The 18,830-nt window shown below is 34.4% G+C and overlaps 1 protein-coding gene across 2 annotated transcripts in view; it reads right to left on the bottom strand.

Annotated features, from left to right (window-relative positions):
* Window positions 1-6,166: 6,166 nt before the first annotated feature.
* The window catches only part of LOC137405586 (5'-nucleotidase domain-containing protein 3-like), a 32,772-nt gene continuing 20,108 nt past the window's right edge, over window positions 6,167-18,830 (bottom strand). For both annotated transcript variants that reach the window (XM_068091889.1, XM_068091890.1), the window contains 4 exons: window positions 17,398-17,623; window positions 14,056-14,142; window positions 11,050-11,105; window positions 6,167-7,133 (listed from right to left, as the gene is read on the bottom strand). In XM_068091889.1, coding sequence (XP_067947990.1) covers window positions 6,923-7,133; window positions 11,050-11,105; window positions 14,056-14,142; window positions 17,398-17,623 — 580 coding nt within the window. In that variant the 3' untranslated portion in view covers window positions 6,167-6,922. The remainder of the gene's footprint in view (window positions 7,134-11,049; window positions 11,106-14,055; window positions 14,143-17,397; window positions 17,624-18,830) is intronic.

Genomic DNA, 18,830 nt, shown 5'->3' with positions numbered 1-18,830 from the left:
ATATTATACGTAATCGAGGGGAGAGCCTGTGTAAACAGCTGGTAACTCTAGGCAGCGTGGACAATATGTCAGTGAGTCCAGCATGTACGTTTTCAGAGACACTCCAAACTCTTTCACAATACTCACCTCTATGGTTCACCAGAAGACAGTTCCACGCATCAGACAGCTAGTATGTGACATATGTCTGACCACATGCGGACAGGAAGTTGGGTGGCCTAATTGATAGTTGTGAGTAGCATGGTATGGCTTGTCAGGTCTATTCATGTGATCAGAGTGAGTTAGGAAACGTAGTTTATGGGTATAAGTTGGGTGACTTAGATAAGGCTACCTTATGGAACATAACATTCATAGCATGAACATAACATGTAGTTCATTTCTGGATAGTGAATACCTTTAATATTTTTTCAGCTAATGCATTATCCAAAGGTGGTAAGCGGCATACCAGATTACTGCTTATAAGTCTATTGTATAAAGGAACTAATGAGTTGTGCAGAAAAAAGAATGAGGTCTGATGAATCAGGCCTGAGCTTTGCCTTAGTTGCTTAATTTTATGTATTGAATTCCAGGCAAGGCAGACTCGTGTGAAGTAACTTTGCTGTTGAGACTAAACTACATGTAAGGAATTTTAGCAATGATAAAATATGTTTTATCAGCATTTACGGCTAACTTGTTGGCAAGGCACCATGTCCAATGAGGCAAAGCCCTGCATTTACACTGTCAGTTTCAGAGTTTAGCTTTCTATTTTCAAAAACGAGGTTTGTGTCATAAACAAACAAGATGGGTTTGAATATTTTTGCATAATTTATTAGGTCATGTACATAAACCAGAGACAGAGCGGGCCTATATGCTGATACTCGGGTAACTCCACATACAATGTCCAAGGAAGTTGACCGACAGCTATTTATCACAGCCTGTTGAAATATTCACCAAACCATAAAATACAAATATAATTCACACAGTTTCTGCAGCCAAAAGTTAAGGAAATATCCGATGTTTATTGCATGACATCCCCAAAGGAATTCTCGTGGGCAAGTGCCCCCTGTGTGGATAAAATGTGTGGTCGACCAAGTAGTGCAGGAGGTTGATGAGAGATGACGTGTAGATGGCAGCAAAACGATGGAGTCTTCGAGAGAAGTATGTAGTGTTGTGATATGTTCGAAACAGACTCCCAAACTATGAGTGAAACATATTCTTCGTGCACTCCCTGAATTTAGAGTATTAAATTTCACACTTATTTTATTTCTCCTGTAAGATAACTTTTAGTGAGCTGAACAGAAGGTTGGGAAAACATTATGACACATTGCTCGGTCAGATTTTACCAGAAGTTAAAGGAGTCTAAGAAATAATTAAAATTACTTTACTAGATTGCGAAGCCATTTAAATATTATTCATAGGAGGAATAAGAGCGTCATTTGTCCTTTTTCAAATTGAAGCCAGTGCGAATTTGGTGAAACTTTATTTGCAGACTCTGAATGATTTAGGCCTGGTGAGTTCAAAACTTCCTGAAAATATAAGCAAATTAGCTATTAGCTTACAATTATTTACTGCATACCTGCTGCTCTTAGTTTTATAAATGAGTAAAACTTAGGCTACTTTTAATTGAAGAGAAACATAGCCAGTTTGGTTTGAAGTTTATTATGTAAATTAGCAGAGGAGTCAAGTGGTCAGCGCTGTCTTTGGGTAAATTTGGTGGGCCTATATCTAGACCTTCTGATTTACTTATCTAGACACTCTTCACTTCTTGCTGAAGTACCTGCTGTTCTTCAGTTTCAAAGCTAAAAACTGGATAGTGGTATTCTAAGGTAATTAGAAGAACACCTGAAATGGTACTGAATAACTTTGCTCCAATCTCAATAAAGAACTCATTAAAATGGCTGGTTATTTCTGTGCTACTGCTAATTAGTACAGAATTACTCCCTTCAATCTTTTCCATTTTATTGTATGCTTTTACTCCCACAACTGTGCTGACAACTTTTCAAAGATTGCTAGCATAGCCCATAATTTACTCATTAGTTTGTTATAATAGACTAATCTAGCTTTTTTTATTTCAGTTTAGCGCTGATTGGAAAGTTACAGCTTTGATTGAAAAGTGCATCATTCTTTTTAATTTATTTGAGCAAGTCATGACTCACCCAAATTGTTTTAAAGCATTTATCTTTGTCCATGTTAAATCAGTAGAGGTAACCTTATCAAAGACATCTAAAGTTACCACAACAACTTAATATACTCTTCTTCTACCGTAGCATGACGGTATCAATTTATCCGAAAACGGACTAGAACACACCCATATATGCGTGTTTAGGAGACCAATTTCATTTAGTTTTCTGTTCAATAAACCAAATCCATAAAATGCATTTTCTCACTATTTGTGAGAAAAATGTGTTCTTTGCTCGTCTGTACACATTTTTGAAACAATATTAAAGGTATTTGTAAATATCGAATAGTTGAATTTTAATGATTGTCATCAGCTGTTTTCTTTGTTGTGACTCTCGCATCATGAGACTTTTGTCTGTCTACATGCTCCTGTACCTCTTACAAAATGTATATAGATTTTTACAATGTAGCTCATTTAGTGTGTCTTAATTACAACATAATAAAAATAATTCTAATAATAATAATGTATTGCTCGATGTGAAATATTAAATTAGAGCCTGACTTCTCTTTCATTCTTATAAACACGAGTGCTCTGGCAGTCTAGAACTGCTGTGAGAGATCGCCAGGTGTGCTGATAAAGTACAGAGAATAAGTAGCTGTATAACATATAAAGGTATCTCTGTTATATATACTAGTACCCTGGTAGTCTAGTGTGCTGTGAGAGATTGTCATGTGTGCTGATAAAGTACAGAGAATAAGTAGCTGTATAGCATATAAAGGTATCTCTATTATATATACTAGTACCCTGGCAGTCTAGTGTGCTGTGAGAGATTGTCATGTGTGCTGATAAAGTACAGAGAATAAGTAGCTGTATAACATATAGAGGTATCTCTATTATATATACTAGTACCCTGGTAGTCTAGTGTGCTGTGAGAGATTGTCATGTGTGCTGATAAAGTACAGAGAATAAGTATGTACACAAATATTCTAACACATTGGAAGACGGTATATTGATGCAGGTGCTAGTGTCGGTTTATTTAGCTAAATGTCATGAGCTTGAGCCCCGTTGAAAGCAATTAATTATCTGCGCTTTTAACTTGGACTTTGAACATATGGAAGTACAGATGGATGGACACGGCTCTTATTATAGTAACGATTAATGAAGAGAGTAAATAGTTTTTTATATCACATAACGATGTTTTACTTTAGTTTATTGTAATTATTAGCTAAATACTTCCATGAATCAACACACTAAAGATCTTTACTATAATAAGTGTCGTGTCCGCCCGGCCGTCTGTCCGAAGTCATAAAAAAAAAGATAAGGAAAAAATATTGCATCGGGCAGGATTCCAACTCACAGCACTGAGCTTATCACCCATCACTGTAACATATGCACCATTTGGCCACATTAGTCATTGCCTGCTAATTGTGAAAATAGTTATTCTCTACACTTTATTGGCTTGTCTGAAAATCTCTCACAGCACACTGAACTGCCAGGGTACTGTCATAAAAACAGGTCTCTAACATTCATCCAATTTTCACGAGCCAAATGCAGGGCAAATATGAATTTTTGTATTTTGTTGAGTTCAAAGGTTCTGTTGCTGCTTCTAACCAAGCTGGCAGGGAAGTAGTATTTAGGCTCATTCATTAATGATTGGCTGAAGCGGAAGATTAAAGCACACTCTACTCCACCCATGACTGACTTACTATACATGCCCCCATTTCCTTTCTCAATAGTCAATCCAACATTATCATTGCATGCTAACAGCCAATGATAAGACACCTTTTTGAATTCGCATGAAATATATGGTCTGATACAAGCCAAGCCTTGATTCAAAAGATAAAACCATTTGAAAATTCATAGTCAGAAGTGAAACCGCCTAATCCCAGATATATTTTGACATCGAAAGGTGGAGCAGATCTCGAAGACGGCTTAACGAAATGACATTTTCACAGCTTTTTGAAACTACCATCAGGTGACCGATTATACAGTGCAGATATCTTAGATACGCATGACAACCAAATACCAATTTTTCATTGTCATGACACATTTTCAGTTGACCTTATTACAATTTGTTACAACAACCAAACTAATAAACGTTTGATGTTGACAGTTTCAAGGTCTGAAGTTGTTGCTGGAGCGAAACAGTAAATCTACCCTATTTTTGTAGCAAAGCAGGGATAACACTGCTTACACTAATGCTACCACATAACTACAATAAACTAACTTTTACATAAAATCTATAAATCTTTCAGGCGCTTGAATTACATTTAATGGCCTTCGACATTTGAATATGTTCTGTCATCCCCTATCATGTGCGCATCTGAATGTTGAGAGCTCGAATCCCACACAGTGCAATATTTTTTCCCCATCCTCTAACTGTGGCTTTGGACAGGCAGACATACATGGCTCTTATTATAGTAAAGAATGAGACGTCTCTCATCTAAGAGCGAATGTCATGTGGGTAAGAAGTGTGGGAAAGGCAACTGTCATGTAGGTAAGAAATGATTAAGATGACAGTCAGGGGTTACAGAGTCTCCAACAAAGAGTTGCTTAATTTGGCAGCAATTGAACGCTATCAATACTTTACTAATTATTTATCTAGCTTGATATCTTACTAAGATTGCACCAGGTACCATATATCAGAAACAGTGGTACAACCAACCTATAAGCTCATAAACTCATAGGCTCAATGCAAATATTTAGCTCTCTTTAAATTACTTGCAAGAAAAGCAATTACTAGACTCGTGGCTAGTCTGATCTTGATATAAAAATGTAACTTGTAGAGATATGCTTTAGTAATGTAACTTGTAGAATTATGCTGCAGTAATGTGACGTGTAGAGTTATGCTGTAGTAACGTAACTTGTAAGAGTTATGCTGTAGTAATGTAACTTGTAGTTATGCTGTAGTAATGTAACTTGTAGAATTATACCATAGTAACGTAACTTGTAGAGTTATGCCGTAGTAATGTAACTTGTAGTTATGCTGTGGTAATGTAACTTGTAGAGTTATTCTGTAGTAATGTAACTTGTAGTTATGCTGCAGTAATGTAAAATGTAGACTTATGCTGTAGTAATGTAACTTGTAGAGTTTTGCTGTAGTAATGTAACTTGTAGAGTTATGCTGTAGTAAGCAACACTGAACAACCACACAGAAGTGTACCTAATGGAAACTTCACTGACCATCAACCAATCTTGGTTCGTGGTAGCGGCAGTTTACGCATTTATGAGAAACATAGCTGGGCCCAAAAGGTTGTTATAAAGAATAATGTACTTTTTGATATTTTTATGATCATATGGTGGTCCCGATCTACAGAGATCACTAGATGATCTATCTAATTCACTCACAGAAATTTTTCTATGAGTCATCAATGTTAGTTCAGCAAAAAATGGTAGCAGTCACAGTAACGATATTAGGCAGTTTGCAAACATAAATTTCGTTTTAATGTGTGTCCGCTTGTGATTATTCCAAATCTCAGCTGCAGTAATGAGTGACTGTTATTTCTTTAAACCAAACACGTTGTGGCACTTGAAAATGACAATATGGAATTCCGTCTGATCGAGCATCGCAAACTGATTGCATAACTTAGATGAAAGTAAAGATTGTCTTTTGAATGTACAGGAATTTCTATGTGCACTGGTGTGATAGCAGCAGCCTTTTCCAAAAATTAGCCCAATAATTCTGACAGTGCTGAAACTATCAGATTCTAATGTATATTTGTTACCGACTAAGTTAAAAGCAAAAGTAACCAATGCCCTTAAAGTAGCCTATTGAAAAAAGTGTATCATAGTTTAAGGCTAATCTCTAATACAATACAATAGTTCTATCTGTCTGTTTCAAGTCAAGCTAAGAAGGTAGGGAAAAAGATTACCTCGTGCGGGAATCGAGCTCGGATTGGATTCACAACAAGCCCACTACCATTATACTACTCGCAAGCCCTAACATTACACTGGATAATTCTCCATGTAATGATTACTCCTGACGATCTCTCACAGTGCGTGGAACGGGCAAGCGTACTAGTATAATAGAATAAAAATGTGTGCAAGAAGGAAGAAACTAAATCAATCACACATTCTACCAGCCAATGAGATATATTTATAAATGATATGACGTCACAACCAATGAGTAAACAAGCAGAATTCAACAATGTTAATTACACATGCACAGAGAACAAAGACAAAAGCAAATATTCCACAACACAAAAAGAAAGTGTGTAAATAAATTTTATACCAGAATAGCGGTAAGAAATAATATATAGGTTAACTAACAGCACCTATGAGTCCTTATTATGGGCTGCTTAAAACAATACAGTGTCCTGTAAAAAGATATTTTCTAACTAAAATTACCACACAATAAAAAGATTTATGCATGTTATGCTATGATATCACAATAATACATCACCGACCTCGGACAGTACATTACGATATAATATATTTTAATATTGAACTATATTTAAGCTGTTAATATTATGAAAACAAAGCACAAAAAATAAACAAAATGGCTGCAAAAATAATCCATCACAACTAGGGAGATTTTAACCGGAGAATCTCATATACAGGCTCATCAGATAAGCGAATTATGCTGAGATATGTTTACTATGGCAAGTTTAAATGTGTGCCTTTGCAGGCCTCAAACATCACAAAGTTAAATCTTTAAAACTATCAGACAAGCTAATAGACTAACAAAAGTCTTCGATATCATCCAATACAAAACTCCTTCGGAAATATTCTGGCGATATCTATTAAACCGTAAAATATAATTAACTCAATTTCTAGGGTTTTCCTGCCAACAGAACTGCAACCAAAAGTTAATAAAATATCCAATGTCTATTGCATGGCATCCCCAAAGAGATTCTCATGGGCAAGTGCGCCTCTGCGTGGGTAAAATGTATGGTTGACCGAGTAGTGGAGGAGGTTGGTGAGAGATGACGTGTAGATGGCAGCAAAACGATGGAGTCTTCTAGAGAAGTATGTAGCGTTGTGATATGTTCGAAACAGGCTCCCAAACTGTGGGTTGAACATGTTCTTAGTGCGCTTCCTGAATTTAGAGTATTCAATTTCACATGTTTGATCTAGTATTTGTAAAATATTGTAAATATTCCCAACACAAGCAATAACCAAATCCTTCACTTTCCTGTGAGGTTGAATAATTTACCAAGACAAACTTTGTAACTGCAATTATGATACCCTATAAAAATCCAACTGAAGCTTTATATCTTGAGTACAAAATGGTGACCAGAAACAGAATAACAAAGGAAGTTTATAGGGTCACTCCCGTCAAATTTCAAAAGATTTCACCAGAAAGTATAGATATTTTTTACCATGTCAAATTTTGTTTGTTGCCTCACATGATCCGACTGCCAAGATGTTTCTAGATTAAAATTGACAAAATGGTCTTTTTCTTTTGAGCGTTTTAACTGTGATCAAGTTTTGTCAATTTTAATCTTGAAACACCTTGGCGGTAGATATACTTTCTGTTAAAATCTTTTAAAATTTGATGTCAGTGACCCTTTAAAAGCTGTTAAGTAATTCACAGAGAATATGAGTGAGTGTAGCCTGTGTGTTCGGTTTACGACCTCATGCAGGCTTACAGAAGGGCTGACAGTAGTCTTGTATTCGAGGGTTTTATTAATAAAACATTGTTTAAAAAGCCTAATATTAGACATAAAACAAACTTTACTAGTAATACAATAGTAAGTGTATAGTTCACAAATTAAAGTTCTTCCAGTAAACATTACTGAGTAATTTGTCTCTGAACAGCTGTCTAACACTGCTAGTCATATTGTACTGTTTTGAAATAATGTACTTTGAAAGTCAGTAAAATTGACCAAGTTTATCAAACTTGTTCAAATATTCCAGAAACAACACATGGATAAGATTTTTTATTATGAGAATCACCAAATTTCAAAACCTATTAAGATTTGACTGAAAATATACTTCAACATGTAATTTTACAACGAAGTCTTTATTTTCATAATCTCCACATTTTATTCTACCATAACCTGTACAATATAAGGAATATTAATTTAAAAATGAAATTAGAATAAATTTTTTGTTAGTCGTTGAGGTCGTGAAGGTAATGCATCCGGAAGTATCCTTCAGTTTTATTCTTGCTCTCTGGATAAAGATAAAATTTAAATTCCAAAATGTTCACAAATTGAAATGAAACAACTTTTCCGGTAGTTTGAATATAATTCGCAAGCATTTTAATCTCCGAGCACCAGTTTTACCGTTATTAACACCTGCAAAACAGCGTCACGCTGATCAATAAACTTTGTCTCGATAGTAATAGGCTTGCTTAAAAAAATTATTATAATTACCTCACTCCTCCATCCGGACAAACTTTTAGTAAAATTGAAAATTTAACACTTCTAGCAATTTTTTACAATAATAATTGGTTTTCAAACACTGGTGTTGCAAGATAATTTACATGGTGAATATGACACTCTTATTCAACTATAATTATCACACCAGCAGCGCTAATTAAAAAAATTTCCAGGTCTCCGGCTTTACACAATAAAAAACAATTATATATACTTCATTGGCAAAATAGAATATACAGAAAATTGTTGAAGAAATCATTGTGAATTGCTCTCTATTTGTTTCAATAACACAGACTGGCTGTACACCTTTCTAAATGCTGTAATACTGATGAGGGTTTGTATGAGCGGGACGACTATTAGTTTTTATTCTTTCGTATGTATAACTACATTTCCATTAGTGATTTGAGATGTGAACAAATATTAAAACTGGTAGTAAATTTTAATTTGAAATAAAGTTTTTGTATAATATACTGTAAACTATGTGCTTTTATTCCACTAATAATTATGTTAATTAATGTGTTATTGAAATATTTTTGTCACCTGTGATTTTCTTGCTATATAACGATAAATAGTAAATAATGATAAAGCAAACATTAAGAAAACACAAAATAATATTTCGTTTTTAACAATATGAGTATAAACATTTCTAAACCTTGATGTGTTTATTTTTACTTGAAATTGAAGAGTATTTCTTAAATATAATATCTAACAAGATTTCAACTTTTTAATATATAATGTATTACATTATATTAATTGTTTATTTGATTTTAAATAACCAATTATATTTACTACCTAAATAGTAATTATTTATATAAAAATATGAAATAATAGTAATAATGCCAGTTATATTATTACTCTTTTATATAAATAATACGACACCAAATTAATATATCTCTTAGGCTCAGATTACAACTGCTGTTAGTAAATATTTATTGCTTATCTTCTATAAAATATTCATTATTAGTGTTTCAAATGTTAGTTATTAAAGTGAAAGCAAACACATAATTTTAAGAATGTTTTATATGATCGGTAATGCGTGATACTATGTTAATTGAACGAAAAAACAAAATTTTAGCAGATATTTTTACTAGTTTACAGTTGAAAATATATTTTGGTGCATTTGCCTCGGGACATCACTGATTCTCAAATCAGCCGTTTCCGGCAACTTATTCCTTAGTGAGTTAACGTCCAACGCATTTGAATTTTCTTTTTGTTTAGCCAAAATCAGTTAGTTACAATGGGTAGATGTCTCTTTGCTAGTTGCAAATCTGACACTAGAAGTCGTGGCATATGTTAGTTACTAAGCTAAGTTTATAATTAATAATTCAATAAATCTAATTAAAAAACTAATTACTAAGTTACTAATTTTTAGTTAGTGGAACTGGAAAAAACTAATTTTAAATATCATTCAATAAATATATATAGATTATATGTAGATGTATAATGATACAATTTTATTTGAATTAAACCTCTTTTAATTTGATATGGTGTTAATTTTTATACATCAACTAAACAATAACATTTTACTTATATCGGTTAAGAAATAAAGTAATATAATAGCTACATGTATGCAGGCTACCTGGTACAATATGCTAATGGTGCAACTAACATCTGCTAAAATTTAAAATGCTGAGAGATGAAGTACACAAAACACCAAAACAGTGTACTATATTCCTGCAAGTCAGTAAACATAGGGTGTCACATCATGTGCTACGAAGTTCATTAGTGTCTTATGACTATCGTGTTGTGCTTTAGTCGCTTGCATCCAGATGAGATGTCACAAAATTGTCAATATAACATGGACCAATAAGCACATTTTAAAATGTTGTAATGTTTTAGATAAGATGTTGTATTATGACATACTAAAATTTGAAAATGTTCAAAAACTTTGAAAAATCTTACACTCTGATAATAAAAAACCTTACCCACATACAAAATCCTTCATTTCGATTACACTAGAAATATGAAAACCAACCAACTTTTTAATTGTTCACTATTTGCCTGTGATATATCGCAAAAGCAGCAACAGAAATCCCTAGTCAGCAGCATTTGATTAAAGTCATTAAACCATAGACCAAAGGAATAGGCCAAGAAAAACTAATCCAATGGTTTTTAAATTGCATTTTGGTATAAACAAATTTATTGCTGTATAAAATTTGCAAAATTCTTGTGTCACGCCTCCTCTGAAGCCAATGTATGATGGATGGTATAATAGTAGTTTTCTGTAAACGCTACGCCATTTAGATTTTTATCAAGTGATCTAAACCTGGTTTACCAGAAAGCTAACCTCGCTAGCAATAGTTAAATACAGGTTTAACAATACTGTAGTTGAAGATGACATCTGACTGACTTGTAACCACTCTTAAACAACATCGCCACCTCCCGCTAATAACAACACCAGAAACTAACTTATCAACCCTAAAGAAAAACAAAGCCAATACGCTGCATTAATTACACTCTAGCAGAGCCTTCTATCCCTATTCAAAGCCTGGCAATATAATACCAATTGAAAAGGAATCAAATTCAGAAAAGAACGGAAATTTCACCAGCAGTATTTGTGCATTTACCAACTGTTTTTTTTATGTTGTCAGCAGATTGACAGGGTAAAGGTTGAGGTTGCTGCTCGCTTACCTGATGCTAATTAGCTCTAGCTTCCAGTGCTCCAACACTTCCTCAGGTGCCTCATCCTGCAAAAGAGAGAGAGGCGGCCTACTGATCATTGTTCAGACTCTATATCAATGTCTCACAGACAGAAATGTGTAAGTATTGACAATACCTGTGCTATTCTTTTCTATTTGTTCCTATTTCTGAAGCTAACATGTCTATTCATACGACACACTATGTACACTTCTTGTAGAAACCAACCATAAGAGAAGTTCTATTGTGTGAACTTGCGTTGTAATTTTGTAAAATATGAATAATGGCTTGTAATTTATACCACTTTCTGCCAAAATAAATAACAAATGAAATAAACATGCGTACTGAACCAGGTAACCAAAGTTGCCAATTACAAAATAGCACAGTAAAACAACATGATGCGTAAATTTGGCAACAGGTTTGATGGAGAGTACAGCGTGTGACGATATAAAAATTGAGCAATACTTACTGCGATGTCCGGGAGGACTGATAACTGATAATGTGTGAACGATAAACCCTAACAGCTATTCAATAAAGCTAGCTGCTCGCACTAGGGAAACTTAGTTTTTGGCAACTAATTTATCTGAATATCTTTACAGTATATAAAACAATATAGAATAAACAATAAAAATTAAGTCGATGTTGTCTAAAAACCATATTAGAGAAACAAAGAAAGCAGCCAAGATCTAGTGTATAGAGCGCTTGACTGTAAACAGTACGTTGCGATTCAATTCCAACAAAAGGCCTCCAGTTAATAATCACAAGAAGTAGTGGCTGTAGAAATGTGTATAGATAAACAGGTAATACCAAACAAGAAAGGCTGAGTTTTTACTGATATCGATTGTTCGTATATGATCAGTTGGAAGAGTTTTTGACATAATTCATTCCAACTCTTTTATTTATAAATATCCAAGGCTGTTGGTTATTAAGTTTTCTTATCAAGTGCCACTAAATAAATATGACACAAGTTAAGAGATAATCTTTAAATTTATATGTGGATTATGATTGGTCTAAAGTTTTGTAAATTAATTTTGTAACAGCTTGTAGCTTACGACGGAGCTTCAATTGAAACTCAAAAGACTGATAGAGTAAAAGGCCATAACTGGGTGTCATTGAGTGTTGATACTACGACGATGAAAGTGTGCATGGAGTGGCGACAGATATCACAACTGGACAAGGGAGAAACTACAGTCAATTTAGCTATCTCCTGCCTTATGGTCATGTTATTCTATTTGTAGCGATTTGAATTAAGATTGAATCAACTTTTTGTAGAAAATTAAACCAAAAATCGCTAGATATTAGTCATATTAAATGTCAGCTTCATTTTCACCCAACTGAACCAAATTATGCATGGCCACACCCACTCAGTTGCAAGCTTCTGCACTCAGCGACTTCTCCAAGCTGAAGGTTTCAAAGTTTGAAACTTTGATTAGGCTGCCCTGTAGCCACACCTTTACAGTTCAAAAATCATAAAAAAATGAAGAAAATTTTGCATTCGTCAACGCATTGTTATCAAATCAAATTTTGATCCTGGTTAAATCAAATGGAGCATGGCCACATCCATTCAGTTATAAGTTTCTACACTTGGTTACTGTTCCTAGTTGAATATTCAGACGCTGAAAACTTTAGTTTTGTTGACGTAAAGCCACTCGTTTGTGCGCCTTATGACCTATTTATAAGGATAACTGATTCACTTCACAGATTGGAAAAACAAAGGCTAAGTTTATAAATGAGAAATACAGAGAAATAAGAGATAAATTAAAAGCCTAGCGATACTTTTCAATGTCAGCGTTTGATTTTATCAACGTTCTGTTCATTTTTCATAAAATTAAAAATTTCACTTTGCCAAACCTCATTAGGCGTGAGAATTTTAATGCCGAAAGCAGAACAAAGACGCAAAAACTTGTAAATTATTAGAAGATCATTTTGCAACACAGGGTTTATTTTTAACTGAAGGAGGAATGTCATTCAGCAACTTACACTATGGTAAATTTGCTTTATCTCATTTTCTTTTGCTAAAATCTTCATTATAACAAAAACTGTGTCTATCTGTCCAAAGTCACGGTTGTTGGAAAAAATATTGTATCGTACGGAATTAGAACTCGGAACATTCAGTGCGGTACACTGGCACTCTAAAGTCTGCGCCAATCGACTGTCTTCAGAATAAATGGGCAGATAATTATTCGGTGCTCTATCGTCACACATGAGAATATCTCATGGCACGCAAGACTGTCAGAGATCTAGTAAATAGAAAAAGCGGAGCCGTTGGTATCATATGATTGTAATGAAAGGATATCCACTTCAACGCAAACCTGCTGTTTTTAATTAAAAACCCTGTTTCATCTCCAATTTTTTACGATGTTGCAGATCATGCATTCAAACCTCTCCACCATAAACTGATTAGCTAACTTGTTATGCGAGCTTTTTACTCAAGTGCACAATGCTTCATAATTGCATGTCATTCTTCTGTTTTCTTATGTGGCTACTGTAAATGAATCATATAAATAGGGGGCAAATGAATGGCTGTAAGTCCACACTGGTAGCTCTACAATAAAACCTTCTGCATCATACCAAGCTTCACTTCTAAAACTTCTACGAACACAACATGGCTAATCTCAAATTTTCTATTACTACCCTTTAAAAAGGCTAGCTGTGTGCTGATAAGGAATTAAAAACAATTTATTCTCACAACTACTGTACAGAAAACTCGACTTTCCAGACATTGGACTGGTTAAAACAGCTATAGAATTATTCACCGTCATGCATCAATTTTAACATGACAGATATTTTGGCATTATTTTAGAAGATTTTTGATGCACAAAAATGAAATTAATTGGCTCTAGGTATATCAGTGAAATGCAATATTTTTAACATCCTACTGTACTACGTACTGCATACAAAAATAGCGGTCAAACTTAAGAATTAATCCCAATGACAAGACATTTTGAATTGAGTTGTCTATAGAGTTATTAATAAAACCATTCTCAATGTAAACTCTACCTGGTATTTCTCTAATAATTCCTGAAGGTTAACCAGCAGCCATATGTCTCTCTTGAACTCCTCGCAATTGAGAATCTTTACCTCTTCCTACAAAGGATGGAATGTATTACATGTTTTGTTCATAATTGATCTTAGACATCGTGGGAGTTTTAGTTGCTAGAATCCTAAGAGATGTAGAAATAACAGTTTTGAAGATCTTAGAATTTTTAATTAAGATTGTTTACATTTAGAGATGGTTTTAGTTCTTATATCTACTAGTACTTTGACAGCCTAGCATGCCGGGAGAGATCATCAGGTGTGCCTATAAAAAACAGAGGATAAGTAGGCCTAACTACTTATCCTCACTATGACAATAAAGACTGCTTTTATTTTATTCATTTAGTTTCCTACATATAATTCAGTTTTTACATTTAATTTTTACATAATATTCATGATGCAGTTGTTTTAATTTTTATCTGTGTTTATCCTGATCACACATATCATAGATTTTCGAACTGTAAAATGAATTAACCAAAACTAAGTGTATTGTTTGTTATATACACACTTGCTTTGACATGCAACATATGAAGAAACTCTTGTAACATATCAACTTTAGACATGCAACATATGAAGAAACTCTAGTAACATATCAACTGTAGACAAGCAGCATTTGAAGAAACTCTTGTAACATATCAATTGTAGACATGCTACATATGAACAATCTCTTGTAACATATCAACTTTAGACATGCAGCATATGAAGAAACTCTAGTAACATATCAACTGTAGACAAGCAGCATATGAAGAAACTCTTGTAACATATCAATTGTAGACATGCTACATATGAAGAAACTCTTGTAACATATCAACTTTAGACATGCAGCATATGTAGAAACTCTTGTAACATATCAACTTTAGACATGCAGCATATGAAGAAACTCTAGTAACATATCAGCTGTAGACAAGCAGCATATGAAGAAACTTTTGTAACATATCAATTGTAGACAAGCAACATGTTAAGAAACTCTTGTAACATATTAACTTTAGGCATGCAGCATATGAAGAAACTTATGTCATATATCAACTGTGTATGCTGAGTTTCAACTGTATTTATTTTCTTGTTTACAAACAAATATTAAGGGTTTGTTAGAACAAGAACACACATCTGATAGTTTCTGTTAATAATAAAAATTCAAGCATTTCTGCATTTGAAAGACCAAAATTCGTATCCCAGTAGTCTCTCAGTACTATAAACTCGTAATGCATAATACTAGGGTGTTACTTAAAAGTTATTCAGCAAAGCCATTAAAATTTCAGTACGAGTATCAAACAAAAGCATACAGAAGTTTCAAATAATTTTTTAGAGTTGAGAATTATTTAGTAGGATTCTTATAAGTGAGCAAACAAGAACCATAATGTAGAACTCTAACTGCAGGTATACTGTAAGTTGCTCAATAATCTAATATGTTAATATTTATTTCAAGTTAAAGCTTCAGATAGCATTCAAAGTGAACTACAACCAAAAGAAATCTTGAAGTGAAAGTGAAACCTTTTTGAGATGATCAAGTTACGAAGGACACAACAACTCTTCAAATATGACTCGACAGAGCACTGACTTAGTATAGTATCATACCATATGGCATAAACTATTATGATGAAATACTAAAACAAAACTATCGGCTCATAGTAAAATGAAGACTTAATATTTAAAAAGTAACTGAATGTTTGAGAAGTTGTCTATTCTTCGCATATTTGCCATTTCTTCAATTAATCATAAACACAAATGTCCATAATCTACCATTCGACGACCCACAAATAATTATGTTGACATGTCAATCTTCGTGCTTGGCAAAATAAATGATGATTACAAACTGCAATTGCTAGGCACAATACGAAACATGAAAATAGATGGGAGCATAACAAGCAAAATGGCATTACAAGCTCACCCAGCACCAAGGAGGCATTCCAAGCTCACCCAGCACCAAGGAGGCATTCCAAGCTCACCCAGCACCAAGGAGGCATTCCAAGCTCACCCAGCACCAAGGAGGCATTACAAGCTCCCCCAGCACCAAGGAGGCATTCCAAGCTCACCCAGCACCAAAGAGGCATTCCAAGCTCACCAAGCACCAAGGAGGCATTCCAAGCTCACCAAGCACCAAGGAGGCATTCCAAGCTCACCAAGCACCAAGGAGGCATTCCATGCTCACCCAGCACCAAGGAGAGTTCTCATTGTACAAACAGCCAGAGTAAAAATAATATAAAAAATGCTTTCGTGATAATCACCCAACTAAACTGACCAAAAGGGTTGCTTGCTATGACAACAGTGCAGCCACTTGCTATGACAACAGTGCATGCCACTTGCTATGACAACAATGCAGCCACTTGCTATGACAACAGTGAAGTCACTTGTTGTGACAACAGTGCATACCACTTACTATGACAACAGTGCAGCCACTTGCTATGACAACAGTGCAGCCACTTGCTATGACAACAGTGCATACCACTTGTTATGACAACAGTGCATACCACTTGCTATGACAACAGTGCAGTCACTTGCTATGACAACAGTGTAGCCACTTGCTATGACAACAGTGCAGCCACTTGCTATGACAACAGTGCAGCCACTTGCTATGACAACAGTGCAGCCATTTGCTATGACAACAGTGCAGCCACTTGCTATGACAACAGTGCAGCCACTTGCTATGATGACAACAGTGCAGCCACTTGCTATGACAACAGTGCAGCCACTTGCTATGACAACAGTGCAGCCACTTGCTATGACAACAGTGCAGCCACTTGCTATGACAACAGTGCAGCCACTTGCTATGACAACAATGTAGCCACTTGTTATAACAAAGAGATTACAGAATAATTGATGAGTTGATAATTTTAAACTAATTCTGCTCATGAGTGTGATGGAGTAAATCCCATGAGAGTCTCAACACTGTGTGTCATCATGATGAACGCAAATAAGGATTTAAACAATTACATCATGAAAATTATGTAAAAGTTAATGTAAAAAATCTAACTTATATTTAGGAAACTGAATGGATAAAAGTAAATAAAAAGTGATTTTTATTGCCATGTCACCCTTCTATTAATCACAGGTAAACATAGGAATGTAGCTTTGACAATACAGGAGATGATGCGCAGGTAGATATATGGTGATAGAGATATAGAGCTAGTCTAACTTACATTTTTTAGCATTAAATTAGCACAGTTTATATATTTATATATATCTTGTGTTTTTATAGATTGTATTTTTACATTTAAGTTTTTATTATTATGTAGAACCTTTTCATTTCCATTCATTTCGAGTTTTCTTTCATATTCAATGATTAGAACTGCTAATATTTAGTGCCACCTTTAACTCGGGTATGATTGCCCCAGTTCTCCAGCCATGGTGAAGGGTGGCATCAGCCAAGTCCGTGTAGACATGATCCCCGAAGTAAAGAACCTTAGAACCGGACCAGCCGGTAAACTGTCTCAGATCATAGAGGTTGCCTTCAGAGTATACAGATCCTTTCTCGAGTGTCGTCACTCGATGCCAAAGCTTTGAGTTCGTCTCCGGAATGTATGTACGAAACGGTCTGCAACACGAGCCCATCATAGAGTGAGCTCATCATAGAGCAAGCTCATTAAGTTATTTGAATTACTTGTCAGCGACATCCGCATATAATTTCATAGAAAACAAAATATTTTCCTGAAAAGGTTATCTTGTTTCTATGAACACCTTTTCCTTAGCAAACCTCTTTTATTAAGAACCAGGAATGTTCTCACAATACTATAACTTCTATTAAAGATAAGCTTGCACAAACTTCTTGTAGATTTTATCAGAAAGTATTGATATTTTTTCATCATTTGCATTTGTTTTTGATGTTTAAAGTGATCTGACCGTGAGGATGTTTCAAGATTGAAATTGACAAAGTTAGTCGCGGTTAAAATGCTTGGATAAAGCGAAAGTGCGATTATGGCGCGTATAGTTGCAAACACATCGACAGAATAGAGACGCATAGCACTGCAAGGTTTTGGGGCGTTTAATTCGTCTCTTAAAAGGACCAAATCAATCGCAAAAGTAATATTTGGGCTTGCAAAAGTTTGTTTGATGTTTTTTCACTATTTACAATAGGTTTGACTTAGTTTTGGCTTAATGATGTATTTGTTGCAAACTGTTGACAAACACAGACTTCCTTTAAACATGGATTTTCAGATGTCTGATTAAATTGAGGATGTTTGAGAAGTTTGCACAGTCTTGGATTTTTATAAATTGGAAAGATAACTCTTAACACTAAATGCATTCAGCTAACACGGACATGACATCTCTCGGCAGAAATCGTCATTGCAGTTTGATCCGAGTTCAATTTCCGTGCGAGGCAATTATTTTCTTGTAACGCTATTACTATGGCTTCAGACAGGTGTACACCACTCTTATTATAGTAAAGGCTAGCTGTGCTACCCGACGTTGCCCGGGTAATAAAAAAGATTTTAGACAGAAAATTGATTTGTATTTAACATGTAATAACATTTTCCATTCTAACTTTCAAACTACATATCATGAGAAAAGTTTTGTGTAGTTGAAATAAATTAAAAGAGAAAACAAAACAACTGTAGTCTTTTAAAATTTGTCAAACAACTGTACCTTTCAAACTTCATATCATGAGGAAAATGTTCATGCAGGTCATATAAATTAAGAAACAAAATGAAACAACTATAAAAGGGTTTAAATGTAAATGTGAAATAATTAGCAAGTAATAGCTAACTTAAGCCTGTTTTGCTACGATTACAATAAAAGATGAT

The sequence above is a fragment of the Watersipora subatra genome, chromosome 10 (assembly GCF_963576615.1).
Source record: "Watersipora subatra chromosome 10, tzWatSuba1.1, whole genome shotgun sequence".
Lineage (NCBI taxonomy): Eukaryota > Metazoa > Bryozoa > Gymnolaemata > Cheilostomatida > Watersiporidae > Watersipora > Watersipora subatra.
This window is presented reverse-complemented; position numbering and strand designations above follow the sequence as displayed.